The sequence below is a fragment of the Leptopilina heterotoma genome, unplaced genomic scaffold (genome assembly GCF_015476425.1).
Source record: "Leptopilina heterotoma isolate Lh14 unplaced genomic scaffold, ASM1547642v1 Lhet_121, whole genome shotgun sequence".
Lineage (NCBI taxonomy): Eukaryota > Metazoa > Arthropoda > Insecta > Hymenoptera > Figitidae > Leptopilina > Leptopilina heterotoma.
The window spans coordinates 1,312,626-1,339,194 of record NW_025110839.1 but is presented as its reverse complement, the minus strand read 5'-3'; the positions used below and the strand labels follow the sequence as shown (position 1 = coordinate 1,339,194).

At 21.2% G+C, this 26,569-nt stretch overlaps 3 protein-coding genes across 3 annotated transcripts; 1 reads left to right on the top strand and 2 right to left on the bottom strand.

The window, feature by feature from the left end:
- Window positions 1-1,929: 1,929 nt before the first annotated feature.
- On the top strand, window positions 1,930-10,495 carry LOC122511004 (CD63 antigen-like). Its single transcript, XM_043625990.1, has 6 exons — window positions 1,930-2,407; window positions 2,511-2,591; window positions 6,940-7,128; window positions 7,216-7,386; window positions 7,761-7,958; window positions 10,082-10,495. The coding sequence occupies exons 2-6, from the start codon at window positions 2,517-2,519 to the stop codon at window positions 10,280-10,282; spliced, it is 834 nt and encodes a 277-aa protein (XP_043481925.1). The 5' UTR covers window positions 1,930-2,407; window positions 2,511-2,516; the 3' UTR covers window positions 10,283-10,495.
- Window positions 2,630-17,571, bottom strand: LOC122510996 (alpha-ketoglutarate-dependent dioxygenase alkB homolog 4). Its single transcript, XM_043625977.1, has 6 exons — window positions 17,369-17,571; window positions 17,084-17,209; window positions 15,193-15,285; window positions 14,030-14,445; window positions 10,490-10,636; window positions 2,630-2,705 (listed from the first exon to the last, which is right to left on the bottom strand). Exons 1-6 carry the CDS (start codon window positions 17,468-17,470, stop codon window positions 2,699-2,701), a joined length of 891 nt encoding a protein of 296 aa, XP_043481912.1. The 5' UTR covers window positions 17,471-17,571; the 3' UTR covers window positions 2,630-2,698.
- Window positions 17,572-20,688: 3,117 nt separating this feature from the next.
- On the bottom strand, window positions 20,689-26,112 carry LOC122510988. The gene is made up of 4 exons (XM_043625964.1): window positions 26,093-26,112; window positions 24,699-24,927; window positions 23,293-23,534; window positions 20,689-21,461 (listed from the first exon to the last, which is right to left on the bottom strand). The coding sequence occupies exons 1-4, from the start codon at window positions 26,093-26,095 to the stop codon at window positions 20,913-20,915; spliced, it is 1,023 nt and encodes a 340-aa protein (XP_043481899.1). The 5' UTR covers window positions 26,096-26,112; the 3' UTR covers window positions 20,689-20,912.
- Window positions 26,113-26,569: the final 457 nt, after the last annotated feature.

Genomic DNA, 26,569 nt, shown 5'->3' with positions numbered 1-26,569 from the left:
AAAGATTTGTCCAGATATTTTTCGCAGTATAAATATCGAAATAAGTTACATTTTATATTAAAAATGTGATATTTTGTTGCAATATTTGAAAGAAAATTCGAAAAAGTTGCAATTTTTGAAAATAAGTCAAATAAAGTCGCATTTTTTTTAAATAATTGAAAAAAGTCGAAAAAGTCATAATATCCAAGGACTGTATGTAAAAATGCAAAAAAAAATTCGAAATCGAAAAAAAATGTTTGAAAAATATTGAAAACTTAATAATTGAATTCTCGAAGAACTTTCTAAAAATGATTCAAAACTAGCAAATAGTAAAATTTTTTGCAAAAATTCAATTATTTTTAAACAAAATTTTAATAAAGTTTCACGAACGAATACAATTATTTTCTAAAATTTTAATTAAGTTTTACGAACGAATACAATTATTTTGTAAAATTTTAATAAATCTTTCTAAACAATTCAATTATTTTTTTTTTAAATAGTAAAATCTTTGCAAAAATTCAATCATTTTCAAAAAAATTTCACGAAAGAATTTGATTTTTTTTCTTAATTCGTTATAAAAAATCTTTACAAAAATTCAATTATTGTCAAAAAAATTTCACGAAAGAATTCAAGTTTTTTCTTAATTCGTTATAAAATATTTTGAAAAAATTCAATTATTTTCTAAAATTTTAATAAATCCTTCGAAACAATTCAATTTTATTTAATAAATAGTAAAATTCTTTGCAAAAATTCAATTATATTCAAAACAATTTCACGAAAGAGTACAATTTTTTTCTTAATTTGTTATAAAAAAATTACAATAAAATTCAATTATTTTCTAAAATTATAATAAATTCTTCGAAAACATTCAATCATATTTATAAATAGTAAAATTCTTTCAAGAAATTTAATTATTTTTAATGTTTAATAATATTTTCCAAAAAATTTCACGAGAGAATTCAATTTTTTTGTTAATTTGTTATAAAATCTTTGCAAAAATTCAATTATTTTTAATACAATTTTAATAACATTTCATGAAAGAATTCAATATTTAAAAAAAAATTTTAATAATATTTTTCGAAAAAATTTAATTATTTTCTACAATTTCAATAAATCCGTCTAAACAATTAAATTATACTTATAAATAGTAAAATTCTTTTTAAAAATTCAATTATATTCAAAACAATTTCACGAAAGAATTAAATTATTTTCTTAATTTGTTATTTTCTCAAATGAAATTATTTTCTAAAATTTAATAAAATTAAATGTTGAATTTCAATTATTATCAAACATGATTATTTTAAAAACTTGAAAGAAATTGTTCATAAAATTCAATTATTTTAAAAATTGTAAATTAAAATTATTAAAAAAACTCCATTATTTTAAAAATTGTAAATTAAAATTATTAAAAAAACTCCATTATTTAAAAAAAAATTCAAAGAAATTCTTCAAAAAGAATTTAATGAGAAATTTCAAAAACAAATTTTAAAATTCTTCGCTAGAATTCAATTATTTTCCTAAATAATAAAATTCTTTGCACCAATTCGATGATTTTCAATACATTAATTTTAAAATTGAAAATATTTAAAAAGAAAAATTATTAAAAAAGTTAAGAAACAAAAAAACAAACAACAACTAATTTCAAACTGTCAACAGATTACCGGAATACAACGATTATTAAAATAGAAGATAATTAATTTAGAGAATACATAATTTAAACTAAAAGTTTATTTTAATGATTATTGATTTGACTTTTGAGGACAGAAGTATATTTTCTGCACCAAAAGACTTGCAAAAAGAAGTTTACGACACTTAAGTGGAAAAAGTTTGACTTCAGTTATTTTTCACTCTCTGAAAATCTAAATTTTTTGGGTATGAAATGCAGTAGAATTTTAAAAAAAAATTCTTTTTAAAAAAGTGTTATTTTCTTGTAATTTGTGAAAGAAAAATTCGAAATAGTCGTTTTTCAAGTCAAAATAGTTGTTCGCCAGTCAAAAAAAGTCGCCTCTTTGAAAATAGATTGAAAAAAGTTGAAAAAAGTAGAAAAAATAGAAAAAAATAGAAATAGTGCGGAAAAAGTCGCAATATCCAAGGCCAGAATATAGAGAAACTTTACGTTCACTGTAACTTGTATTTTATATTTTCAGTTTTCATAAAAATCATGCGCATTACAAATCGACTTTTGTTGACTAATAGCGCATCAACGTAAGAAGGGGAATTGATGTGGTATAAAGTCGCGTCATCATTTTTCTATTATCAATAATGTTCTTTTTCCACAGAATAATACCTGCAAGAATATTTGTGCTGCTTTTTCGTTTCTTCATTATCGGTAGATAACACCTCTGATAAAAAAAAAGAGGTGCCGAAGTAGGGATAGACGGTGTTGGCGTAACGTTGCTCGCCATTATTTTCCATATAATCGAGCAAAGTATTGAGACATTGAATTTCATTTTAACGTTTTTTAACAACTGGTGTCGAAAAAAAAAATCAATTCTTTATTTTTATTTTCCTTTTGTTGTTTTTATTTCCAGGGGACGATGGCGGTCACACATCTCGACCTGGGCCTTCGCCTCATCAAATATCTCCTCTGTGCTGTTAATGCACTTTTTGTGGTCTGTAATTAACCAAGAAATATTTTTTCCTCTTTTCTTTCTATATATATTGCGCCTAGATTTTCCATTTAAATCATTGCTCATCATGTGTTTCAATTTCTCACGCCTCAACTCCTAGAAGAAGAAAAAATTTTTATAAACATTCATTATTTTGTTTATTTTCCTAATGTTAATTATCATAATTATAATTAAGTTTTGGACATTCGAATAAAGAAAATTTTTTTATTCAAAATTTAAATACTTTCACGATTGCAATTAAATTAATTAAAGGATTAAATAAAATTAAAACTTAAATTTCACACTCAGAAACTTTATAATTAATTTTTTTTAACAGTGACGCAATAAAAATTTAATTTGAAGGAGAAATAAACAAATTTTGTTCATTTGAATGTTCAGAACTTTACCATTTAATTATAAGAAGTAATAAAATAATTATAATTAGTAATAAATTAACAATTATAATTAGTTACATATTAATAATTACAATATTAGTCATCGATTAATAATTGCAATTAGTCACACTGAAAATTTTAATTAGTCATGCATTAAAAACTATGTACAATATGTTTTTGAAGAAAACATGAAATTAATTTTTATCTTTTCCTTTGGCGAAAGATTACAATTTTTTTACCTAATTCAATTAATACGAGTTTTTATATTTAATAATAGTGAATAATTTTTTAATTTAGAGAAATTAATTTAAAAAAAATAGTAAAATAAAATTTTTAAATTTACATTTTAGAGTAAAAATAGATTCGTAGCAGAGAGAAATCGGATAATTGTGACTATTAAAGTTTATATTTGATAGTGACGTTATATTTATCGCTGCCGACAATAAAGACAATAATAAGAAAAAAAACGTGGAGAATGCGCCATTTTTTTTCACTTTCAATTCCGATTGTTTTCCTCATTTTTTTATTGGCAGTAAAAAAAAAGCTATTATTTGTTTCCTTGTGCGTAAGAATTTACTCTCAAAATTGAATTCGATCGAAAACTTTTTTACTTCATTTTTATATTTTCTTTATTTACATTTTTTATTTGCTTACATTTTTTTTGGTTTGTTAATATAATTTTTTTATTTCAAACAAAAAAAGGTTTTTTTATTTTTACATTTTTTATTCTGAATAAAAAAGTGTTTTTCTTCAAAATAAAAAAAATGCTTTTTATTGCAAATAAATAAAGTTGTTTTTTATTTAAAAAAAAAAATTTTTTATTCAAAATAAAAAATATTTTAATTGTAAAAAACAAATAATTGTTTTCTATTTTGATTAATTATTGCAATTGGAAAAAAATAATTATTACAATTCCGAATAGTATAAATAATGCTAAAAAACACACCTCGTTGAAAGTGAGGTTTAAAAGAGTAATTTTAGCGAAGCATTGAATGTGTCAAATATAATCACGTGATATTAAATGACAATGGCTTAATCACTTATTTGTCACCCAAATGATAAGATTACGCTCATGAGTAAAGGAGCGCGTCTCAAGTTAAGAAAATTCTTTTCCTAAAATATAAAGCAGGAAGCTGATTTACTTTCTATATTGCAATGATTATTTAACAACAATATAAAAAAAACACTTTTCTTTTATCTATTGCTTATTTTTTTACGATAAGAATTTATTTTTGCTCAATTGTCAATTTTAAGTGAAAAAAAATATGTACAAAAATATATTTTTTAGTAAATTAAAAAAATGGAATTTAGAATCAATCAAAATAATAATAATAATAATAATAATAATAACAATAAATACATTATTTTGCTTTCACTTAGAACTATTTTTAACTATTTCGCAAAAAAAATAATAAATAAGGATAAATAGTAAATAATAATAATAATATTATTAATAATAATAATAATAATAATAATAATAATAACGATAATAAATATATTTGCATTTTGTTGAAACCATATTTTAAAATTATTCTGTAATAATATTCAAAATTAATAATTGGATTCATTCGAAGAATTTTATTAAATTTTTTAAAAATGTGTAATTCACTCGATAAATATAAATTGAATTAAAAAGATAGATTAAAAATTTCAATTATTTAAAAAATTTTTAATAAAATTTCTTCGAAGAAATTTACAAAAACTCCAATTCAAAGCAAAGAATTTTATTTTATATAAAACAATTGAATTTTTATAATAAATTTTGGAAAAAGATTGTTTGAATTTTTTAAAAGAATATTTATTATAAATTTTTTTAAATAATTAAAATTGGATTAAAAATAATTGAGTTCTTAAAAAGAAATATTGTTAAAATTGCTTTGGAAATAAGTGAAATCTCATACAATTTTTGTTAAAAATTTTCAAAATAATTAAATTCTATTGAAAAATCTATAATTGAATTTTTATAAAAAATAATTGAATACTTTCGAAGAATTGTATTGAAATTTTCAAAAACAATTGAATTAATTCGAGAAAGTTAGTTGAAATTGTATTCTTTCGAGGAATTTTTTTTTTAAATTCTATACTGAAAATAATTGAATTCTTGCGAAGAATTTTATTAAATTTTTTGAAATTAATTGAATTTATTAGAGAAATTTTATAAAAATTGAATTGAAATTAAAATTAAATTCCTACGAATAATTCAATTAGTATAAAAATAATTGAATTCTTGCATAGATTTTTTATTCAAATTTATTTAAATTAATAAATGAAATTCTCCAAGTAAATATATTAAAATATTAAAAATAATTGAATTCTTCTGATGAATACCATTGAAATTTTTAAAAAATAATTGAATTCTTTCCAAAAGTTAAAAAAAGATTGCGTTAGAAATAATAGAATTCTTCACAAGAATTTGATTATTTATGAAAATAATTGAATTTTTGCATAGAATTTTATTAAAATTATTGAAAAGAATTAAAAGTTCTCAAAGAATTTTATTAAAAAAACTTTTGAAAATAATTGAATTTATTCATGAAATTGAATTAAAATCTTAATGAAAATTATAGAAATTTTCAAAGAAACCTGTTAGAATTTTTTTAAATAAGTGAATTCTTTCAAGAAACTTTATTTCAATTTTTAAAAGTAATTGAATTTTTTGAAGAATACCATTGAAATTTTTAAAAAATAATTGAATTCTTTCCAAAAGTTAAAAAAAATGCGTTAAAAATAATAGAATTCTTGCTAAGATTTTTATTATTTAAAATAATAATTGAATTTTTGCATAGAATTTTATTAAAATTATTGAAAAAAATTAAAAATTTTCAAAGAATTTTATCAAAAACTTTTGAAAATAATTGAATTTATTTATGGAATTGAATGAATATCGTAATGAAAATTATAGAACTTTTCTAAGAATTCTATTACATTTTGTTTTAATAATTGAAATCTTTCAAGGAATTTTATCCTAATTTTTAAAAATAATTGAATTCTTTAGAAATATGTTATTAAAATTGTTTTGAATATAATTGAAATCTTGCGAAGAATTGTATTATATAAAAAAATTGAATGCTTAAGAATTTTTAAAAAAATTTTGTAAATGATTGAATTTATTTAAAAAATTTTTATTATAGAATTTTTTTAAATAGTTGAACTTTTGAAAATAATTGTATTAAAATTGTTTCATTTTTAAAGATAATTTAAATCTTTCGAGAAATTTAATTGAAATTGAACTAAAAATACTTTAATTCTTGAGAGGGAATTAATTAAAATTCTTGAAAATAATTTAAATCATTCTTAGATTTTATATTTACATTTTTAAAAATATTTAAAATTTTGCAAATTATATATTTTATTGAAATTTTTAAATATAAATTAATTCTGAAGGAAAATTTAATTGAAAATATATTAAAAATAATTGAATTTATGGGAAGAATTTAAAAACAATTGAATTTTTCAGAAGAATTTTATTCAAAATAATTGAAATTTTACGAATAATGACATTAAAATTGTTTAAAATAATTAAATTTTATCGAAGAATTCAATTAAAACTCTTTTCAAATAATTGAATTCTTTCAAGGAATTTTATTCCAATTTTTGAAAATAATTAAATTCTTTCGAAAAATTTTGTATAAAAATTGTACCTATTGAAAATAATTAAATTCCTCCGAAGGATTTTGTTACCTATTTATGAAAATAATTTAATTCTTGTGACAAATTTTATTAAAATTTTTGAAAATAATAAATAACAATAAATAAATAGCTAATTATCTAATAAGTGAATTTTTTCAAATTTTGAATTGAGAACCGCTTTTACGCTTATCATTTGATATAATAATAAATAATAGTAATAAATAATAATAATAATAAATAGTTAATCAAATTTAATTAAAAATTAATTAAAAAAGATGAATTAAATCGAAATTTTCCCAAACTAAAAATGAAATTTTGTTTTTCAGTTAACAGGTGCAATGATAGTATCAGTAGGAACAACAATTTATGCAGTTTACGACGATTTCTCACGTTTCCTAGACTCGAGTTATTTTTCACCAGCGACTTTATTAATTGTCGTTGGTTCTTTCGTTTTTGTAATAGCATTTTTTGGATGCTGTGGAGCAATAAAAGAAAGTACCTGCATGGTTCTAGTGGTAAGTTTTCGATTTAATTTCAAAATTATCTTAAGTGCGTGTGCGTGTGAATAAAAAATGAAAATTATCAGAGATTTTAATTTACAGTTTGCAGTTTCTCTCTCTTTGGTATTAATAATGGAACTTGGAGCAGCAATCGCCGCCTATGCACTTCAAGATGGAATTAAAGATCTTCTAGCTGAACGAATAAATTCCACAATGCACGAATACGAAAGCAATCAGGAAGCAAAAGCCTCCCTAGACTTTTTACAATCGAGAGTAATTCATTTTCTATGAACTTATATGCAATTTCTTTCAATTGTCTTTCAAATTATTTTTTCTATTTTAATTTGCAATTTTTCCAATTATTTTTCAATTTTAATTTTTTAATTTATTTTTTCCATTTTAAATTTCAATTTTTCCAATTATTTTTCGATTTTAATTTTTTCATTTATTTTTTCCATTTTTTAATTTTCAATTTTTCCAATTATTTTTCGATTTTAATTTTTTCAATTTTCTTTCATATAATGAATTTAATGAATTAAATACTTTTAAAAGTTAATTAAACATTCATTTAGAAAATTCAATAATTTTATTTATTGATTCAATTAAATAATAAAATTAGTGATTGAGATTTCAAAACAAAATTACAGTTAGGATGCTGCGGCTACGATGGCAGTTATGATTGGGACGGTATTTTGCACAACAATACAAATGGAATGAGAGTTCCAAATTCATGTCTAGTTGATGGAATGATTTATCAAAGTGGATGCATTATTCGTCTTTCGCTTATTGTCCAGCGTAGCGCATTTTTCTTAGGCGCTGGAGCAACTTTAATTGCACTGATTCAGGTGAATTTTCCTTCTGTTTTTCATTTTCCTAAAGTTTTTAAATTTTAACATTCAAATAAATGACATTTTTTTCTATCTATAAATATTTTTCAAATTTACTGAACAACAAAGAAAAAAGTTTCTATTTATAAATATTGTTCAAAAAATTACTAAACAAAAAAAATTAAAATTAATCGTTCACTTAGAGTTAAAAATTAATTTTTTTAATATAGAAAATAATGTTTTTTTATACAGACTTCGCATTCAATAATTTATTTTAAAAAAGTAGCAAAAAGTAGCTTTCATACTGAAAAAAGTAGTAAAAAAAGTAGCTATCGAAAAATTAAAACTTAACGACCAAAAAAACTCGTTTTAGAAACTTCACAAAACTGCCAAAAATTCCATTCTTTATTTTATTTTCCTGACTTTTTCCTAAATTTTATAAAAAATATTTACTTCTTTCTTATCCTGTTAATAAATTGAATTCCTGCAACGAATTTTATTATTCATAAAAGAATTTAAATATTTTTTTAAATAATTTAATTCTTGCGAAGAATTTTACAAAAATCTTTAAATAATTGATTTCTTTCGACTAATTTTATGCAAGTTCTAAATTAAATAATTGCATTCCTGAGAAATTATTATTATTCATGGAAAGAATTGAATTCTTACGAAGATTTTTACAAACAATTTTTTAATTCTGTTTGGAAATTTTATGAAAATAGTAGATATTGAAAATCATTGAAATGCGAAAAGTTTTTAAAAATAATTAAATTTTACAAAGTATTTTATTAAAGTTTTTGACAATAATTAAATGTCTGTGTGATATTTTATTAAATTTTTTTGAAAATAATTGAATTCCTAAAAAGCATTTTATTATTTATGAAAATAATGTAATTCTCGAGAACGATTTTATTAGAATTTTTTTAAATAATTGAATTTCAAAGAAAAAATTTAATATTTTTAAAAATAATTGAATTCTTGTGATGAATATTGTTATTTATAAAAATAATTGAATTTTGCAAAGAAGTTTATTAAAATGCCTCAAAATAATTGATAATCTTTCGCACAAATTTATTTATTAACATTTTTAAAAACAATTAAATTCCTTTGAAAAATTCTAATATTTTTGTAAATAATTGAATTCTTCCAAAGAATTAAAAACATTTTTTTAAAAAATTGATTTTTTCGAGGAATTGAAATTAAATTTTTAAGATTTAAATTATAATTTTAAGAATTAAATTTTTTGAGCAATTCCTTTAAAATTGTATTAAAAATAATTGAAATCCTGCAATCAATTTTATTATTTATGAAAATAATTGAATAGTTGCAAAGAATTTTATTAAAATTTTCAAAAATAATTGAGAAGAATTTTATTATTTATGAAAATAATTGAATTCTTGTGGAAAACTTTATTTGTAAAAATAATTGAATTTCTCGATTAATTAATTTATAATAGTATTAAAAATAATTGAAATTCTTCGATGAGTTTTATTATTTATGAAATTAATTGAATTCCCGCTTAGAATTTTATCAAAAATTTTTTTAAAAAATTGAATGTCCATAAAAAATATAATTAGTTTAAATAATTGAATTATTGTGAAGAATTATATAAATAAATTATTATTTATAAAAGTAATTGAATTTTGGATGAATTTTATCCATTTTTTTTAAATAATTGAATTCTTTTGCGAAATTTTATAAAAATACTTTTATTTTATGAAAATAATATTGAATCGTTTTAAAGAATTTGATTATAATTTTTAAGAATAGTTTTTTGATTTCAGTATTACTGAATTTAAAATAGTCTAAATTCTAAAAAAAGCAGAAATAGCAGCTTTTAGTGGCTAAAATATAAAAAAGTACCCAAATAGTAGCATAACGTAAAAAAAGTAGTAAATAGTAGGTTTTAGTAGATGAGTGCGAAGCCTGCTATTACAAAAAAATTACAAATTAAAAGAAGTAAAAAATATTGTCATTCAATTGAACGTTCGAAACTTTAGAATAATTGTTTTTCTTTTCACAAAAAGAAAATAAGAGTTTTAAATTTATAAAAATATTATACTGTAAAAATTTTCAATTCATAAAAAGAAAATTTCCTTTTCGCAAATATTTTCCAAAACTATAACACTTTAAATTTTCAGTTGGCCGGAATTATGTTCGCCTGCATGTTGGGTCGAGCGATACGAAGACAAAAAATCGAAAGAACGAGAAGACAATGGGAATTACGGGAAAATCTCGTCAATGGATATTTACCAATTGGAAAAACAGATCCAGTTGTCTCATTTCCAGTAGTTTATATGCAAAATTCCGATTTCCCTCTAAATTATACACCGAAAGCGTGAATTTTCTTTTCTACTTTATAAAAACAAAATTGAATTCTTAAATTTTAATCTCAGGATAATAAATTAATAATTATGTAAATTAATTTTCAAATAACTGCGTGAAAAGAAATTGTGTGACAAGAGTTGACATCAATAAGACAACTCGTTTAATTAACATTTGTTAATGTTATTTTTATATTTATACAAATGAAAAATAAAATTTATTACCAAAAATTTGTTGCCTGCTGGAAAATTTCCACAGACTCTGAATTGTGATCGCCATTGGGAAGATATGGAGTGGTAAATTCACGATAAGCAATACACACTCGACGTGAATTTATATCCTCACGAAGAACTGCATGTTCCCAAGCATATCTATATTAAAAATAATGTACAAAATAAATCATTTTCTCTATAACATTTAAATTCTATATTCTTTCTACTTTCTCAAGTTTAGCACACTTGTTAATCAATAAACAAAAAAAAATTCTTTTCTTATCCTAATAAAAACTTCAATTCTAAATTTTTGTAATATTCAATTATTAAATTAATATTTAAATACTAATTATTTATTTTTCGACAGAAAATAAAATTTTAAATAATTCTAATATAAAATCTTTTATAGAACTTATTTTTAATTTTTTTAAACAAATTAATTTCTGAAAATTACATTATGTAATTCTTTCGAAATTCAAATATTTACTAAAATATTTAAATAAAATTATTCAAAAGTTTAAATTTTTAGAAAAAAATAGATTAGTATTTTAAAAATAAATATTTAAATATATTATTGTAGTTTTACAGCAATTGAAATTTTTAAAATGAATTAAATTTATAAAATTTTATGAAATATAATTATTAAATTTTTATTTTAATTTAATCATGTTTTTAAATGTATTTATTTATATTGTCTTGTATGAATATATGTTGTGAATGTATTTTAATATTAATTTAATTATTAATCGTTTTCAATATTATAATTCTGCCTTTTTTCACACAAAAAGGATGCAAAATCGACAATCTGGTTCCTCGGATTTTTCTTCTCATTGTTTGAGATAATTTCCGGGAATTTCTCTTTTTCCTCAATTCACTAATATTCCAAAAAAGTATAAATCTAAGTTATAATAAAGGAGTGAGCCCTCAAACTGAAAAGAGTGTGAAACTAATTTTTTTTGGATCTTAATCCTTAAAATAACATCTAGCAATAGATAGAATTTTAAAGGAAGAGTGTAATAAAATTATTAAAAAGGACAAGAGTTGAGCCCTGCAATAAAATGCAATAATTCGACTGGTCCTAGGGTCGGAGGCACACCCCCCCCCCCCCCCGCAAGCACATGTTTGCTAATTATTGCACCTTCCTGGTATAAATATTATACCTGGTCCACGTGGACTACGACCAGAAATTTTCAAGTTTTTTTGGGCGTTACTCTATTTATTTCTTAGCAAATAAAAATCCTTAATCTTAAAGTCAGTTCTTTTTCGGTCACTGTTCAGAGATTTGGAAATTAAAATTAAAATTTTGGAATACAATTATATTCCTTCGTGAAATTTTATTAAAAATTTATTTAAAAATTATGGAATTTTTGCAAAAAAATTTACTATCTATATTTATAAAAATAATTAAATTCTTACGACGAATGTTATTATTTATGAAAATAATCCAATTCTTAGGAAGAATTTTATTAAATTTTTTGAAAATAATAAACAAGAATAATTAATTAGTGAATTAGTTAATAATTGAATTTTTTTAAAACTTTTAATCTGAAAATTGTATTAAAAATAATTTAATTTTTAGAAAGAATTTTACTATTTATAAAAATAATTGAATTTTTTTAAAGGATTTATTAAAATTTTAGAAAATACATAATTGAAATTTATTGAAATTTTTTATAACGATTTAAAAAAATATTCAATTCTTCTGTGAAATCTTTTGAAAATAATTGAATTTTTGCTAAGATTTATAACGAATTAAGAAAAAAATTGAATTTTTTCATGAAATTGTTTTGAATATAATTGAATTTTTGCAAAGATTTTACTATTTATAAATACAATTGAATTGTTTCGAAGGATTTATTAAAAGTTTAGAAAATAATTGTATTTGTTCGTGAAATTTTATTAAAATTTTATTTTAAAATAATTGAATTTTTGCAAAAAATTTTACTAGGGTAGAGTGGGGTAAAAAAGCCATGGTGTAAAAAAGCCATTTGAGTTTTATTTAAAAACTATTAAGCCGATTTATCAGCTGTTTAGAATATAAATACTATTAGGTAATACGCAACTTTTGAATCTAGTTTGAATGTTGTACCTAGATTAATATTGTTTTTATTGTAATTTTAATTTTTTGTTGCTTTTTTGAAAACATTTTGGTGAACTTTTCAAACATATTACAGTCTGATTAAGTGAACGAATAATAAAAATAAATGTTTGTACATAAGGAGAAAAGTATACCGAAAACGTATACAATGTTAATTTTTGGAAATTGAACTGAATTAACAATTTATTTTTGCTTTTTTAATAACTGGTCTTGGGTGTAAAAAAGCCAGGGCAAAAAATCCATTGAATATTTTGTGAAATTCACTTGTTTTCTATTTAAACTAACCTTCTTATTTTACAAAATTTCTCGTGTTTATTTAATAAAATAAATTAAACACGACGAAAAAGTAGTTCAAAGTGCATTTAAAAAATAAACAATGAATAAACGGTTGCAACGAAATATGTTATCTGTGGTGAAACTTAAAGAGAACTTCTAAAAAAGGTACGAAAAATTGGCAGTGCAAATCGAAAACAGGTAAACTTAATATAATTTTCAATTTTGCTTGCTAAAAACTCTTTCATAATTATTAAAATATTTTTCAAATAAGACTATTTGTCATATAAATAAAGGAAAACTATAAAAATACCTAAATTGATAACATGTTTTGCTAAAATCGTAGGGTGGCTTTTTCACCCCACCAGGTGGTGCAAAAAAGCCACTTGCAGTGCTTTCGTAAAACTCTTATAACTTAGTCCTTTCATGAGATAAAAAATATTTCCGTCAAGAATTTTCAAGCTTAATAACTAAACTTTCAATAACAATTGGAAATTTGAGAAAAAAATTTTAAATACAGATTTTACAGCATCAAAAGTAAAAATGTGGCTTTTTTACCCCACTCTACCCTATTTATAAAAATAATTGAATTCTTACGAAGAATGTTATTATTTATGAAAATAATTGAATTCTTGCGAAGAATTTTATTAAAATTTTTGAAATTAATAAACAAGAATAATTAATTAGTAAATTAGTTAATAATTTAAATTTTTTTTTAATTTGAATCAGAAATTATTCAAAATTCATATATTTGAAAATAAAAATTTTTGTAATTTGCATATTAATGATAAATTCAGTATCACGTTCGAAAAATTGTTCTCTAAATAATTTATTTTTTATAAATTTGACAAAATTCTTTTAGAATTCAATTATTCAAAGAAATAATTTTAAAAAAATAAATAAAAGCTCGGACCCATAAACCCTCATTAAGGAAAACTCTTAATGACTTTTTCTATAAAAATATAAATTTTTTTTAATTTTTCATTAACATATTCAAATTTCTTACTTTCTCACGATTTCATACATATGTTGTTTACCAAAAAAATGTTAAAATTTAAAAATTGATTATTTCTTTTTCAGATATAAAAATGTAAGTGAAGAAAAGGTCAGGTCAGCTTTTATAGATCAGAACCTTTATTAAGGTACTACTACCGAATTTATAAACCTAAAAACAAACTCACCTCGCTTCTCCATAAAGAACAATTAATGATCTCTCAGGCATTGGAATTCTCACAACAATATTTTCACCCGATGGTTTTGTTACACATTTCTCGTTTCCAATAAGTTTTTGTGAACTGACACAATCCAAATTATAACGACTGTTTTCCAAATACGGTGTCATTGTTAAAACAGAATCGGCAACAATATTGACGGTAACAATTCTCTCGCCCCAAATCCAACAATCGTCAATGTGAGGATCAATAGAAGCTCCTCGGTCAGGATTATATTCAAGACTACATTGTTCAATTGTTTGGAAATCATTTAAAAGTTCAACATTTGAAAATTTCTCCTGAACAAAATGCGTTGTCTTGGGAAAACCTGTGAATTCTCCTAAACGTAATCGTCGCTTTTTGAAATTACACTTTGGACCGAAATTCTAAAACACAACATTAACAATAAATTATCGAAAAATAATTATTAAAATAAAAAATATAATTACAGAACTTAGATCAATTTTCCTTAAAAAATTTACTGTGAAATTTTTATTATTTATGAAAATAATTAAATGATTGCGTAGAATTTTACCAAAAATTTTTTAAAATAATTGAATTCTTTTGGAGAATTTTATAAAAATAGTAGATATTGAAAATAATTGAATTTCGGAAAAGAATTTTATTATTTATAATAGGTCGTTTTTTTCAAAAATATTTTAATATAACTTTTAGAAGCTAATTTTCATTTTTAAATTTACACTTGAAAGATTATTTTTGAGAATTCAATTATTTTTTAAATTTGCAATTAAAATTATTTAAAAATTGATTTGCAAATATTGTAATAAAATACTTGAAAATAATCAATCATTTTCAATTAAATTTTACAAATATTTCATTTATTCCAAAATTTTTCAAATATATTTTAAAAATTTTTTATCTGAAAAAAATTATTCAAAAGCAAATTTTGAAAGATTTGATTTTTCACGACATAAAAATCGAAAAAAAAGTTGCATTTTTTACTAAAAATGTGTTAATTTGCTGCAATAGTTGGAAGAAAAGTCGAAAAAAAGTCTCAATTATTGAAAATAAATCGAAAAAATCATAATATCCAAGGCCTTTAATTACAAAAGTAAAAAAAATAATAATAAAATGTTTTCATTTTCTTTAAAATAAAATACTTGTCATTTTACCTGCTTTCTGCGACCACTTTGAGAAATATCCCAAGGTAATGAATCTAGATCTTTCATTAGAGAATTTGCTTCCTCTATACTTAGGAAGTCCATCTGTAAAACAAAATAGTCTTTAAATATATAAAAATATAAATAGAAATTTACAATTTAATAAAAATTATCAAAATTGCCAATCCAGGCCTCGGATTGTTCCAATAAGTTCAAATTTGTACTATTTCAGAACTATTTAGATTCACATTAATTAATTACTTACTCACAGAATAAGTTTTTCAGAAATATTTTTGCAAGAGAAATTTAGAAATTATATTATTTTCCATAATTTTGTGTTAATTGGATTTTATTTAATTTGAAAGGTGACATTTTTGTTAAAAAAAAATGTTATCTTATTTTTTTAACTTTCATAATTTTGAATCTAAAATAATTTAATTCTTGAATTTAGAAATTTATTAAAATTTTTGAAAATAATTGAATTGTTTCGAAGAATTTTATGGGAAACTTTTGAAAATAATTCAAATTCTTTCAAAGAATTTAATTAAAATATTGTACTGAATTTTATTGAATTCTTCTGAAGAATTTTATCAAAATTTTTAAAAATAATTGAATTCTTTCAAGAAATTTTCTTAAGATTTAAAAAAAAATCAATTCTATCAAGAAATTTTATTAAAATTATATTGAAAATAATTGAATTTTTTTTCGAAGAATTTTTATTAGAATTTTTTTAAATAATTCAAATTTTGAAAATAAATTTATTAAAATTTTTTAATTTTCAAAGATAATTTGATTCTTTCAAGAAATTTAATTAAAATTGTACAATCTTTGGGGGAAAATTATGTTAAAATTCTTGAAAATAATTGAAATCTTTCATAGAATTTCTATTTACATTTTTAAAAATAGGAATTGAATTCCTGCGAAGAATTGAAAAACAATTCTATTCTCGAGAAGAATTTTATTCCAAATAATTGAATTCATTCACAGAAATTATATTAAATATTTTTTGAAATAATTGAAATTTTGTGAATAATAAAATTAATTTTTTTTAAATAATTAAATTTTTTCGAGAAATTTTATTATAATTTAAATTGAAAATTGCTTTTATTACTTATGAAAATAATTCAATTCCTTCGAAGAATTTGATTATACTTATGAAAATAATCAAATTCTTTTGAGAAATTTAATTAAAAAGTTATTGAAAATAATTAAATTATCACGAACAAATTTTATCAAAGTTTTTTAAAATAATTGAATTATTATAGTAATTTTATTAAAATTTTACTTAAAAAATTTAATTCCTGCGAAGCACTTTATTAATTATGAAAATGAAAATAACAAAATAAATAAAAGTTAAGTTTTGTAAAAGTAGAAATTTAAATTCTTTCGAGGAATTCAATTAAAACTGTACTGCAAATAAAAGAATTCTAAAGAATTTTATCAAAAATTTTTAAAATATAATATTTAAATAATTAATAATTAAATTTGTTCAACAAAGCTTCATTAAAATTTTCATAAAAAATGGAATTCCTATGAAGAGATTTATTGAAATTGCATCGAAAATAATTAAATTCCTCGGATGAATTTTATTATTTATATAATTTAAATTCTTTCAAGGAATTTAGTTAAAATTGTAGTATTGGAAATAATTCAATTTTTATAAAGAATTGTGTCAAATTTTTTGAAAATAGTTGAATTCATTGCACAAATTTTATAAAAAATTTCAAGAATAATAAATTTCTTTCGAGGAATAGTTTAATTTAAAATAAATTGTCAAAAAAGTTTCATTTTTGAAAATAAATCGAATGAGTTGCAACTTTTGAAAATAAAGTCGAAAAAAGTCTAAAAATTCATACTATCCGAGACCTGACAATCTTTTTCCTTATTTTTTAAAAATAAAAACCTGTATATAAACTCCTGGATAATCGATGGGATTTCCAGAATGATTTGGATGAACTTTGAATTCATTGTAATTCCAACCGGGCCAAGCTTTATTACAATACGGACAATAAACGTAGGTTTCTTGTTTCTAAAATCAAAAATTTTAATTTAACACTTTATATACAAGAAATAAATGTTGAATAAATTAATATAAAGTAATTAAATTCATATTTAAATTGATGTAAATTCTATCATTCTATTATGAGTTCAATTTGAAATTTTATAGGTTAGAATAACAAATATCTACCTGAAGATCACTAGCAAGATTTAATTTCGAAATTGAATATTCTTTTTCACATATTAAACAGGTTCTTATTCCTTTGCAACCACACGATCGAACAGTTTCCATTTTTTTGTGTAGAAAATTTTCAAATTAAAAACTTTTTTGAAAACAAACAAAAACACATGTTAATGACCGCAATGACCATAGAACACAATCACAGGGTTGGGAAGTGAAATTCTACTAACTCTCGATGGGGTGCTACCCTCTGTACCAAAAACATAAGTTCGAATGCTCATTATGCCGAATTTACAATTTAGAAATGACCAGATACGCGAATCCTCAATAACCTAAATTGTATATTGAATGAAATTCAAAAGTAGGGAATAATCATTTGATATATTCTGCATATGGAGAATATTATTTTAAACTAATTCTTTTTTTCCACAATTTGAAATTATTGCAATTTTTATTTTTGGAATTTCCACTTTACCTACATTTTAATAGATCGAAACGTAAAATATCAGAATTGACATTTAATTGAAATATGATGGAGAATAAATATATATTCACTGAATAAAAAGATTAAATAATTATTAAATGTTTGAATTTAATAAAAACATATTGTTCAAAAGTTACAGTGCGAATTGTACAGAATATATATTAATAAGAAATATAATTTGGCAGAATGTCGATTCGATCGATTTTATATTTGCAAGAAATTCAATTTGACAGAATATCAATTTATAAGAAACACGTTTTCGTAGAACTTTAACTTGTCAGAATTGTAATTTTGTAGAATATTAATATTGGCAAATCTAATTTTGGTAGAAATCTGCTTTATCAGAATGATCACATGTTCGAATCCTCAAAAGTTAGAATTCCATTTTTACCGAAAATGGATTCCACATAAATATTTGGCGCAAATTTTAAAATCGACCAATCAGAAATCAGAATTTTAAAATTTGCGCGAAATATTTATGTGGAATCCATTTTCGGTAAAAATGGAATTCTAACTTTTGAGGATTCGAACATGTGATCATTCTGATAAAGCAGATTTCTACCAAAATTAGATTTGCCAATATTAATATTCTACAAAATTACAATTCTGACAAGTTAAAGTTCTACGAAAACGTGTTTCTTATAAATTGATATTCTGTCAAATTGAATTTCTTGCAAATATAAAATCGATCGAATCGACATTCTGCCAAATTATATTTCTTATTAATATATATTCTGTACAATTCGCACTGTAACTTTTGAACAATATGTTTTTATTAAATTCAAACATTTAATAATTATTTAATCTTTTTATTCAGTGAATATATATTTATTCTCCATCATATTTCAATTAAATGTCAATTCTGATATTTTACGTTTCGATCTATTAAAATGTAGGTAAAGTGGAAATTCCAAAAATAAAAATTGCAATAATTTCAAATTGTGGAAAAAAAGAATTAGTTTAAAATAATATTCTCCATATGCAGAATATATCAAATGATTATTCCCTACTTTTGAATTTCATTCAATATACAATTTAGGTTATTGAGGATTCGCGTATCTGGTCATTTCTAAATTGTAAATTCGGCATAATGAGCATTCGAACTTATGTTTTTGGTACAGAGAGTAGCACCCCCTCTCGATGACGAGACTTTAAAGATTCGTTCACAACATCGACAATAAAAAAATAAATCTTTTTGAAGAATTTCTTTGAATTTTTTTTAAATAATGCAGTTTCTTTAATAATTATAATTAAAAATTTCGAAAATAATTGAATTTTGTCGAAATATTTTTTAACGAATTAAGAAAAAAATTGAATTCTTCCATGAAATTTTATTAAAATTGTATTAATAATTGAATTTTTGGAAAAAATTTTACTATTTATAAATATAATTAAATTTTAGAAAATAATTGAATTTTTCGAAATATTTTATAACGAATTAAAAGAAAAAAATTGAATTCTTTCGTGAAATTTTTTTGAAAAAAATTGAATTAAGAAAAAAATTGAATTTTTGCAAAGATTTTAATATTTTAAAAAATAGTTGAATTTATTGTTTCGAAGGATTTATTAAAATTTTAGAAAATAATTGTATTTGTTCGTGAAATTTAATAAAAGTTTTGTTTAAAAATAATTTAATTTTTGCAAAATTTTTTGCAAAATAAATTACTATTTGTAAAAATAATTGAATTCTTTTGAATAATTTTATTAAAATTTTTGAAATAAATAAACAAAAATAATTAATTAGTAAATTGGTTAATGATTTAATTTTTTTAAACTTTGAATCTGAAATTTGTATTAAAAATAATTGAATTTTTTCGAAATATTTTATAATCAATTAAATGAAAGAAATTGAACTTTTTCGTGAAATTTTTTTAAAAATTATGGAATTTTTGCAAAGATTTTATAACGAATTATAAAAAAAATTGAATTCTATCGTGAAATTTTTTTGAAAATAATTGAATTTTTGCAAAGATTTTACCATTTAAGAAAATAATTGAATTGGTTTGAAGAATATTTATTAATAGTTTAGAAAATAATTATATTCCTTCGTGAAATTTTATTAAAATTCTTACAAAGAATTCTTACAAAGAATTTTATTAAAATTTTTGAAATTAAGAAACATAAACAAGAATAATTAATTAGTAAATTAGTTAATAATTGAATTTTTTAAAAGTTTGAGTATGAAAATATTCAAAAATTCATATTTGAAAATAAAAAATTTTCTAATTTTCATAATAATAATAAATTGAATATCACGTTCCGAGCGTTATATTTGCTACTATTTAATAAATAATAAATATTAATTTATCATTTTAAAAATATCAAATAATATTATTTTTTAAACATTTATAATTTTCAATTTATAAAAAACTTACAATTAAAAAAATTGGTAAACTGAAATTATTTAATTACATCGATAAATTCTTAATATTATAATAAACTTCTAATTTTTTGTTTGAATTAGAAATGTTAAAGAAAAATACTCGATTTTTATGAAATATAAAATTTATTCAAAACATTAAATTGAATGTATAAAAATACTCTCCAAGATTTTACAAAAATATCTTAAAAATTACATAATTATAAGTTACGATAATTGATTGGAAAAAATTTCATTTTTTAAAAAATATTTATAGAAAAATAAATAGTTACCATTTAATTATGAATTGCACTGTTAATATTGTATTATTAATGTAAATATAACTAATTATGTTTTTAATGTAATATTATTATGTTTTTAATGTAATATTATTATATTAAAAATTAAGTTATTATATTTTTAATACAATTATTATTTTAGAAATATAATTATTATATTTTTAATATAATTATTTTTCTAGAAATATAATTATTATATTAAAATATTAATTTCCGGTAATATTTTTGACTAATTATTTTTGACGCAAAAATAATAATAGAAGGTTTCGAAAGTATCGTGGTAACATTTGTTGTGTCAATATTGACAATTATTTCTCCTTTTTTGCCTACATGATAAATCACGAAATTTGCACATTAGAATTTTTATATACTATCAAAATAAAATATACATTATAAATTGCATATTATCAATCACATTACTTTGATATTTGGTTGTTTTCTATAGCTGCGTTTTACATTCGTAAACAATTCTTCCAATGCTTGATCACAATCAGTAATGAAATTTTGAACAGCCATTTGGCACTCATTAATTAATTTAATTTTTTTATGTTGATACTGAGCAAGAAAATCTTTTTTTTTCTCATGGAGAAATTCGTCGTCCGAGACCATACGATACCATCGGGAAAATGTTTTATTTTCATTACTTGTCTTTGAAATTTCTTTCACAGGAACTTGAATTCTTTCTAAAGGTATTCGGACTTCTTTTAAAATACAGGAACTTGGAGTCGTTTCGTTAACAGTTATACTTTCTTCATCAGTCTCCGGTGGTTCTGTTTTAATAATCACATTCTCTATGTCATTTGGCGGTTCAACTTCTTCTTTTATTGAAATTTTACGCTTTCTTGAAATATTGTTAATTGGTAAATTATCATTCACTACTTCAATATCTGAAACTTCACTCCAATCTGAATCGGAATTATTTTCAAATTCTTTGTTTGGTTTTAGACGTTTGAAAACTGCCTGCAAGAAAAAAAAAGGTTTAAATTTTTTGAATTTACATAAAATTTTTTTCATAAAAAAAAAAAAAAAAAAAAAAAAAAAAAAAATATCGTTCGTAACTTGTGCGAGCGGTTGCTAATTAATATTTTTTTGTAGAAAATTCTCAATTTTCATAAGGAAATAATGTGCATCAATTATATTTCTTAATTTCATTTGTTTTAATAAAATTTAAAGTTTTCTAAAAATAAAGGAAAAAATGTTTATAAATTATATTTGTCAACTAGAAAATTTAATTGAAAATGAAACTGAAAATTTTTCAATTTTTAGAAAAGAAAGAAAAAATTTTATTGAAAAAAATGTTCTTTTAAATTTATTTACGAATATCTTTAATTGTAAAATTATTCGAAAACAATAATTTCTTTTTTAAATATTTAATTATAATTATTTTTCCGTATGAATTGAAATTCTTCAAAACATTCAAATTCAAACCTTTTTGAAATTAATCAACTTTAAAATCAACTTTATTTTATATTATTATAAGAATATTGTTACTGTAACTTCTTCAAAATTATTTTTATATTCTATTATTATCTAAAATTTTAACTGAAATTCATTTTCAAATCAATTTTTATTAGAAAATTCTACGAGAATTCAATTATTTAAATACAAAAGTAAATTATTTATTCAATAATTGAATGTTTCTTAAAATTTAATTCTTATAAAGAATTTTATTAACAAATTGAATTCTTTTGGCGAATTTTAATAAAGTTTTTTTAGAATGGATACATTTTTCAAAGAATTTGATTAAAATTATATTAAAAATAATTGAAATTCAACAACGCTCTAATACTTTTAATATTCAATTATTATTTAAAATTTTTAAATAAAAATTTATTTTAAAATCAAGTTTTAATAGAAAATTCTACGAGAATTCAATTATTTAAATACAAAAATAAATAATTTATTGAATAATTGAATGTTTCTTAAAATTAAGAATTTTATTATTTATGAAAATAATGGAATTTCAGTAAAATTTTTATTATTTATGAAAAAAATTAAATGTTTGCGTACAACTTTATTAAAATTGTTTTTAAATAATCGAATTCTTTTAGGTATTTTTATTAAAATAGTAGATATTGAAAATCATTGAAACGAGGAAAATTTTTGAAAATAATTGAATTTTGAAGAATTTTTTAATTTATAAAGATAATAATTGGTATTTTATCGAGATATTTTTGTAAATTTTGAACATAATTGAATTTTGTGATAAGAATTTTATTACTTTTGAAAATAATTGAATTTCTGCAATCATCTTCTTTAAAGTTCAAATTTTGTAGTGTTTTTAAACTAAAATTCTTCTTTAAATTAATTATTTTTAATAATTAATTAAATATGTATTGACAAATTTAACTAATTTTAGAAGCTTTTGAATTATTAAATTTTTTCAAAAATCTAAGTTCATTAAAATTTCTAAATACATAAATTCATTCAACATTGAAATTTTATAAAATTTCAAATTGAAACCGTTTGAAGTTCATTTATTTATGAAAATTGTAAGGGCAACTCTTTTAAAATTGAATTAATTTTGAAATATTTATGTAAAATTATTCATTAAATAATTTTTGTCAGAAATTAGAGAAATTGAAGATTTTGTATTAGAATGTGTATAATTTCTATTTTTTAATTGAAAAAAAATCTTTAATTTTTAATGAAAACTTTGAATATTGTTAAAAAATTTGGATAATTTCATATTTTTTAATTATAATTTTTTTTTTAAATTTATTAATGAAAATAACAATATTCTAGGCACAAAATTTTTTCTAATAATGCTGAGAGGAAAAGGAAAACTTACCTCTTTAATTTCGTGATGATTTTCATGAACGTAATTTCTGCAAGTATTCACATGAGTCGCTCTTAAAGATTCAACTCCCAAATACTCCAACATGGCATTTTTTACAAGATTGCGTCTTATTTTTCCCTTCAGAAAATCTAAATCTTTGGTCTTGACTACATAATTCGTAATCGCATCGAATGTAATCCTATTTCTTTTGGCAATATTCTGGCGACTTATAGTAATAATTGCATCATCAGGTTCTGAAAATTTTAGAAATTTGTCAACTTGTAGAATTTTTGAACGTTCAAATAAATTAAATTTTCTCCTGCTTAAATATTTAAAAAAATTACTATTGAAGAAAAATAATTAAAATTAAACATTTATTTAGATTAGAATTAATTGAACCAGATTGAACGTTTTAATATACAACATAATTTTTTTCTTTGCAAAAAAAATACAAATAACAATACTAATTCAATTAGAATAATTCTTCAAAAATACGATTATAATTCAAAATAATTTTCTAAAGTAAACAAATAAAATTCTTTAAAATATTTAATTTTATTTAAATGAAATATTTGACAGAATTTTCAATTGTTTCAATTTTTTAAAATTATTTTCGGAAATACAATTTATTTTAAAAAATTGTAATTACATTTTTTCAAGAAACAATTTAACGGAATTTCTAAATTAAATTATTCAAAACTTCAATACTTTTCGTTAAAAATAATCAAAAACTTATTCTTAATTATTTTTCGACATAAATTAAAATTTCATATATAATTTCAATAAAAAACCTTTTGAAGTTGAATTATTTCAAAAAATTCTTGCAAATTTCAATTATTTTTTTTAGAATTTTTGAATTAAATTATTCAAAACTTTAAGAATTTAAAAAAAAATAATATAATTAATCATTTTTTTAAATAAAAATTTAAATATTTTTATATTTTTGCTTTCTTTAAATTTTCAAAGAATTTATATTTAAACAATTTTTTTGAATTTAATTAATTCCTAAAATTTCTGTTACAACTCTTTAAATATTCAATTATTTTCTAAAATTTAAACTGAAATTTTTTTAAAATCAATTCCTATCAGAATTCAACTGCGAGAATTCAATTATTTAAATATAAGAATAAATAATTTATAGAAAAATTATTTTTAAAAATTGCAACTTTATTTCTTTATTGAGTTTTTGAAACTAGGGTTTAAATTTCTTACTCCACTTATTTTATTATTTACAAATTAACTGTCAAACTTTTTACATATATGTATAACAATTCGAACTATAAAACAAAAAATTGGAGTAAAACGACACTAACTTCAGGTGAGGACAGATTATTATTATAATATAATAATAGTAATTATAAAAAAAATTTTATGAATCAAGTTAAAAGAATTAATTAAAAAAATAGATGATTACATACCAGTACTTAGTGCATCTTCAGAAATTTTTTTCCAATTCTTTTGTATTATACTATTCAGCTTTTCAACACTAGACGATTTGTAAAGGATATTAATTTCCTTATATGCCTCTTCGACAATCGAAAGTGGCAAAAAGCCTTTCTTCTCTCTCAATTCTTTGGCTAATTCCTTTTTTCTGAGATAATTCAGGAGTTTCAAATATTTTTCCTTGCTTTTTCTCACGTCCATAATCTAAAAATGGAAAATAAAAATAATTACTTTACCTTCTGTATTTTTTCAATTCTTTTTTTTATTTCACTACACATTAACCTTGATTTACACTATAGATTGGAATGTCTTTTAACATACCGGTGTTTATATTTATTGAAGAAAAACTGTTTCTTTTCTCGTTATGTATTTTGATTTAACGTTTGAAAATTTCAAAATAACTGAGAGAACAAAACTTAATTTCTTTAACGGAGTAGATAGTTGAACTATTACTTTTATTTTCTTAACAAAACTTCTTCTTAGGAACACTGTACAATTGTAAACACAACAGTCAATGACAAAGAAAAAACTGATATCACGAATTCGCGGAATTCACTGCCGGAGAGACTAGAAAATACTGAGTGTGCGAGAATCAGTGTTCTTAAAGTGATAAAGAAATACTGCAGCTTTGTTTTCAAAATGTAACGTTATACGTGTAAATACGAAATTTACGTTTAATTTCTCGCAGAATAATAAATAAAAGGTGAACGTGAGAATAAATGTAATTTTCGCGACGGCTCGGAGATAACTGAGGAAATTTTTTGCATCTGAAGCTCAGAAGTCCCAAAAAGGGATGTTAAGTGGTTGAAATAGTGGGGATGAACAATCCCTTCTCTTTTTCAATAAATAGAAAGAAAGAGCATTTTCTCTCAATGGGTTTTTCCTTTTTTTTTTACAGCAAGAGGCCATATAACCAACAAAAAAAAAGTGTAAGGACTGAGTCCCACGACCCTTATTTTATGGCCGAAGCATCAAGAGTTGTAAATATTCTGAGTTCAAAATACATTTTTTTTATACAGTAAAATAACTATTTATATTTTTTGTGCACCACGTGACATTTTTGTTCATTCTGAAAATTATACGTTTTAATTTTTTCTCAAAAAAAAACATGTGTTACGATCCGAAGAAAAATACCTATGGCTATGTCCACAATAGGCTCTTTTTATGATCTTATGTTGAACATAACATAATAGATTTCTTTTCATTTTTATGTTAATTTTGAACGTAAACCAATATAAAAACAGCCTATTGTGAATACAGCTTCAAGTTATTCAATCCTGTCTCCTGTGTCAACAAAAATTGCAACTAAAAATGAAAATTCGAAATCAATGCACACCAATATCGAGGCGAAAATTAATAGAAATTTTACCATAATTGTACTGTATAAATAAAGAACACAATGAATTATTCACAAATCTGTTGTACTTTTACAAAGTTTCCTTCAGCTTTTCAGGAACAAACAGGAACCATCATCCTTCCTTCGAGATACACACACGAAACTTGCTTTTCACTCTTAACTTCCCTTCACAAGCACTTGTAAATCTCTTAATTTATAAATCCAGATTTCTAGCACCTTGTTATTAAATCTTTTTCGATGGCACCGCACTTTTTATTCACTTATTACACCATTTAGAACAACAAACTATCCGCGAGCGCAAAAGATTTTTGGCGCGTTAAAAAACAGTCACCAGGGTGCACTCACTCACAATCGATACATGAATAATCGATTTATTAATCGATTAAAGGCCGGTTCACACAACTGAATGTTTAAGGCGGTGTTTACATGCTTGCGTTCGCTACCTAAAGGTGCTTCTACAATAACTTATTGCAAATACATTTCTTTTGT

What these genes read in the sequence shown, in the direction of transcription:
- LOC122511004 (XM_043625990.1), top strand. Translation starts at nt 2,517, where the DNA reads ATGGCGGTCACACATCTCGACCTGGGCCTTCGCCTCATCAAATATCTC. An exon ending in CTGTTAATGCACTTTTTGTG is followed by an intron (nt 2,592 to 6,939) that starts GTCTGTAATTAA and finishes TTTGTTTTTCAG; the next exon opens with TTAACAGGTGCAATGATAGT. An exon ending in CTTTAATTGCACTGATTCAG is followed by an intron (nt 7,959 to 10,081) that starts GTGAATTTTCCT and finishes TTAAATTTTCAG; the next exon opens with TTGGCCGGAATTATGTTCGC.
- LOC122510996 (XM_043625977.1), bottom strand. Translation starts at nt 17,470, where the DNA reads ATGGAAACTGTTCGATCGTGTGGTTGCAAAGGAATAAGAACCTGTTTA. An exon ending in ATCCAGGAGTTTATATACAG is followed by an intron (nt 15,286 to 17,083) that starts GTTTTTATTTTT and finishes TTTGTTTTACAG; the next exon opens with ATGGACTTCCTAAGTATAGA. An exon ending in AAAGTGGTCGCAGAAAGCAG is followed by an intron (nt 14,446 to 15,192) that starts GTAAAATGACAA and finishes GTTGTGTTTTAG; the next exon opens with AATTTCGGTCCAAAGTGTAA.
- LOC122510988 (XM_043625964.1), bottom strand. An exon ending in TGAAGATGCACTAAGTACTG is followed by an intron (nt 23,535 to 24,698) that starts GTATGTAATCAT and finishes TAAAATTTTCAG; the next exon opens with AACCTGATGATGCAATTATT. An exon ending in ATCATCACGAAATTAAAGAG is followed by an intron (nt 21,462 to 23,292) that starts GTAAGTTTTCCT and finishes TTTTTCTTGCAG; the next exon opens with GCAGTTTTCAAACGTCTAAA.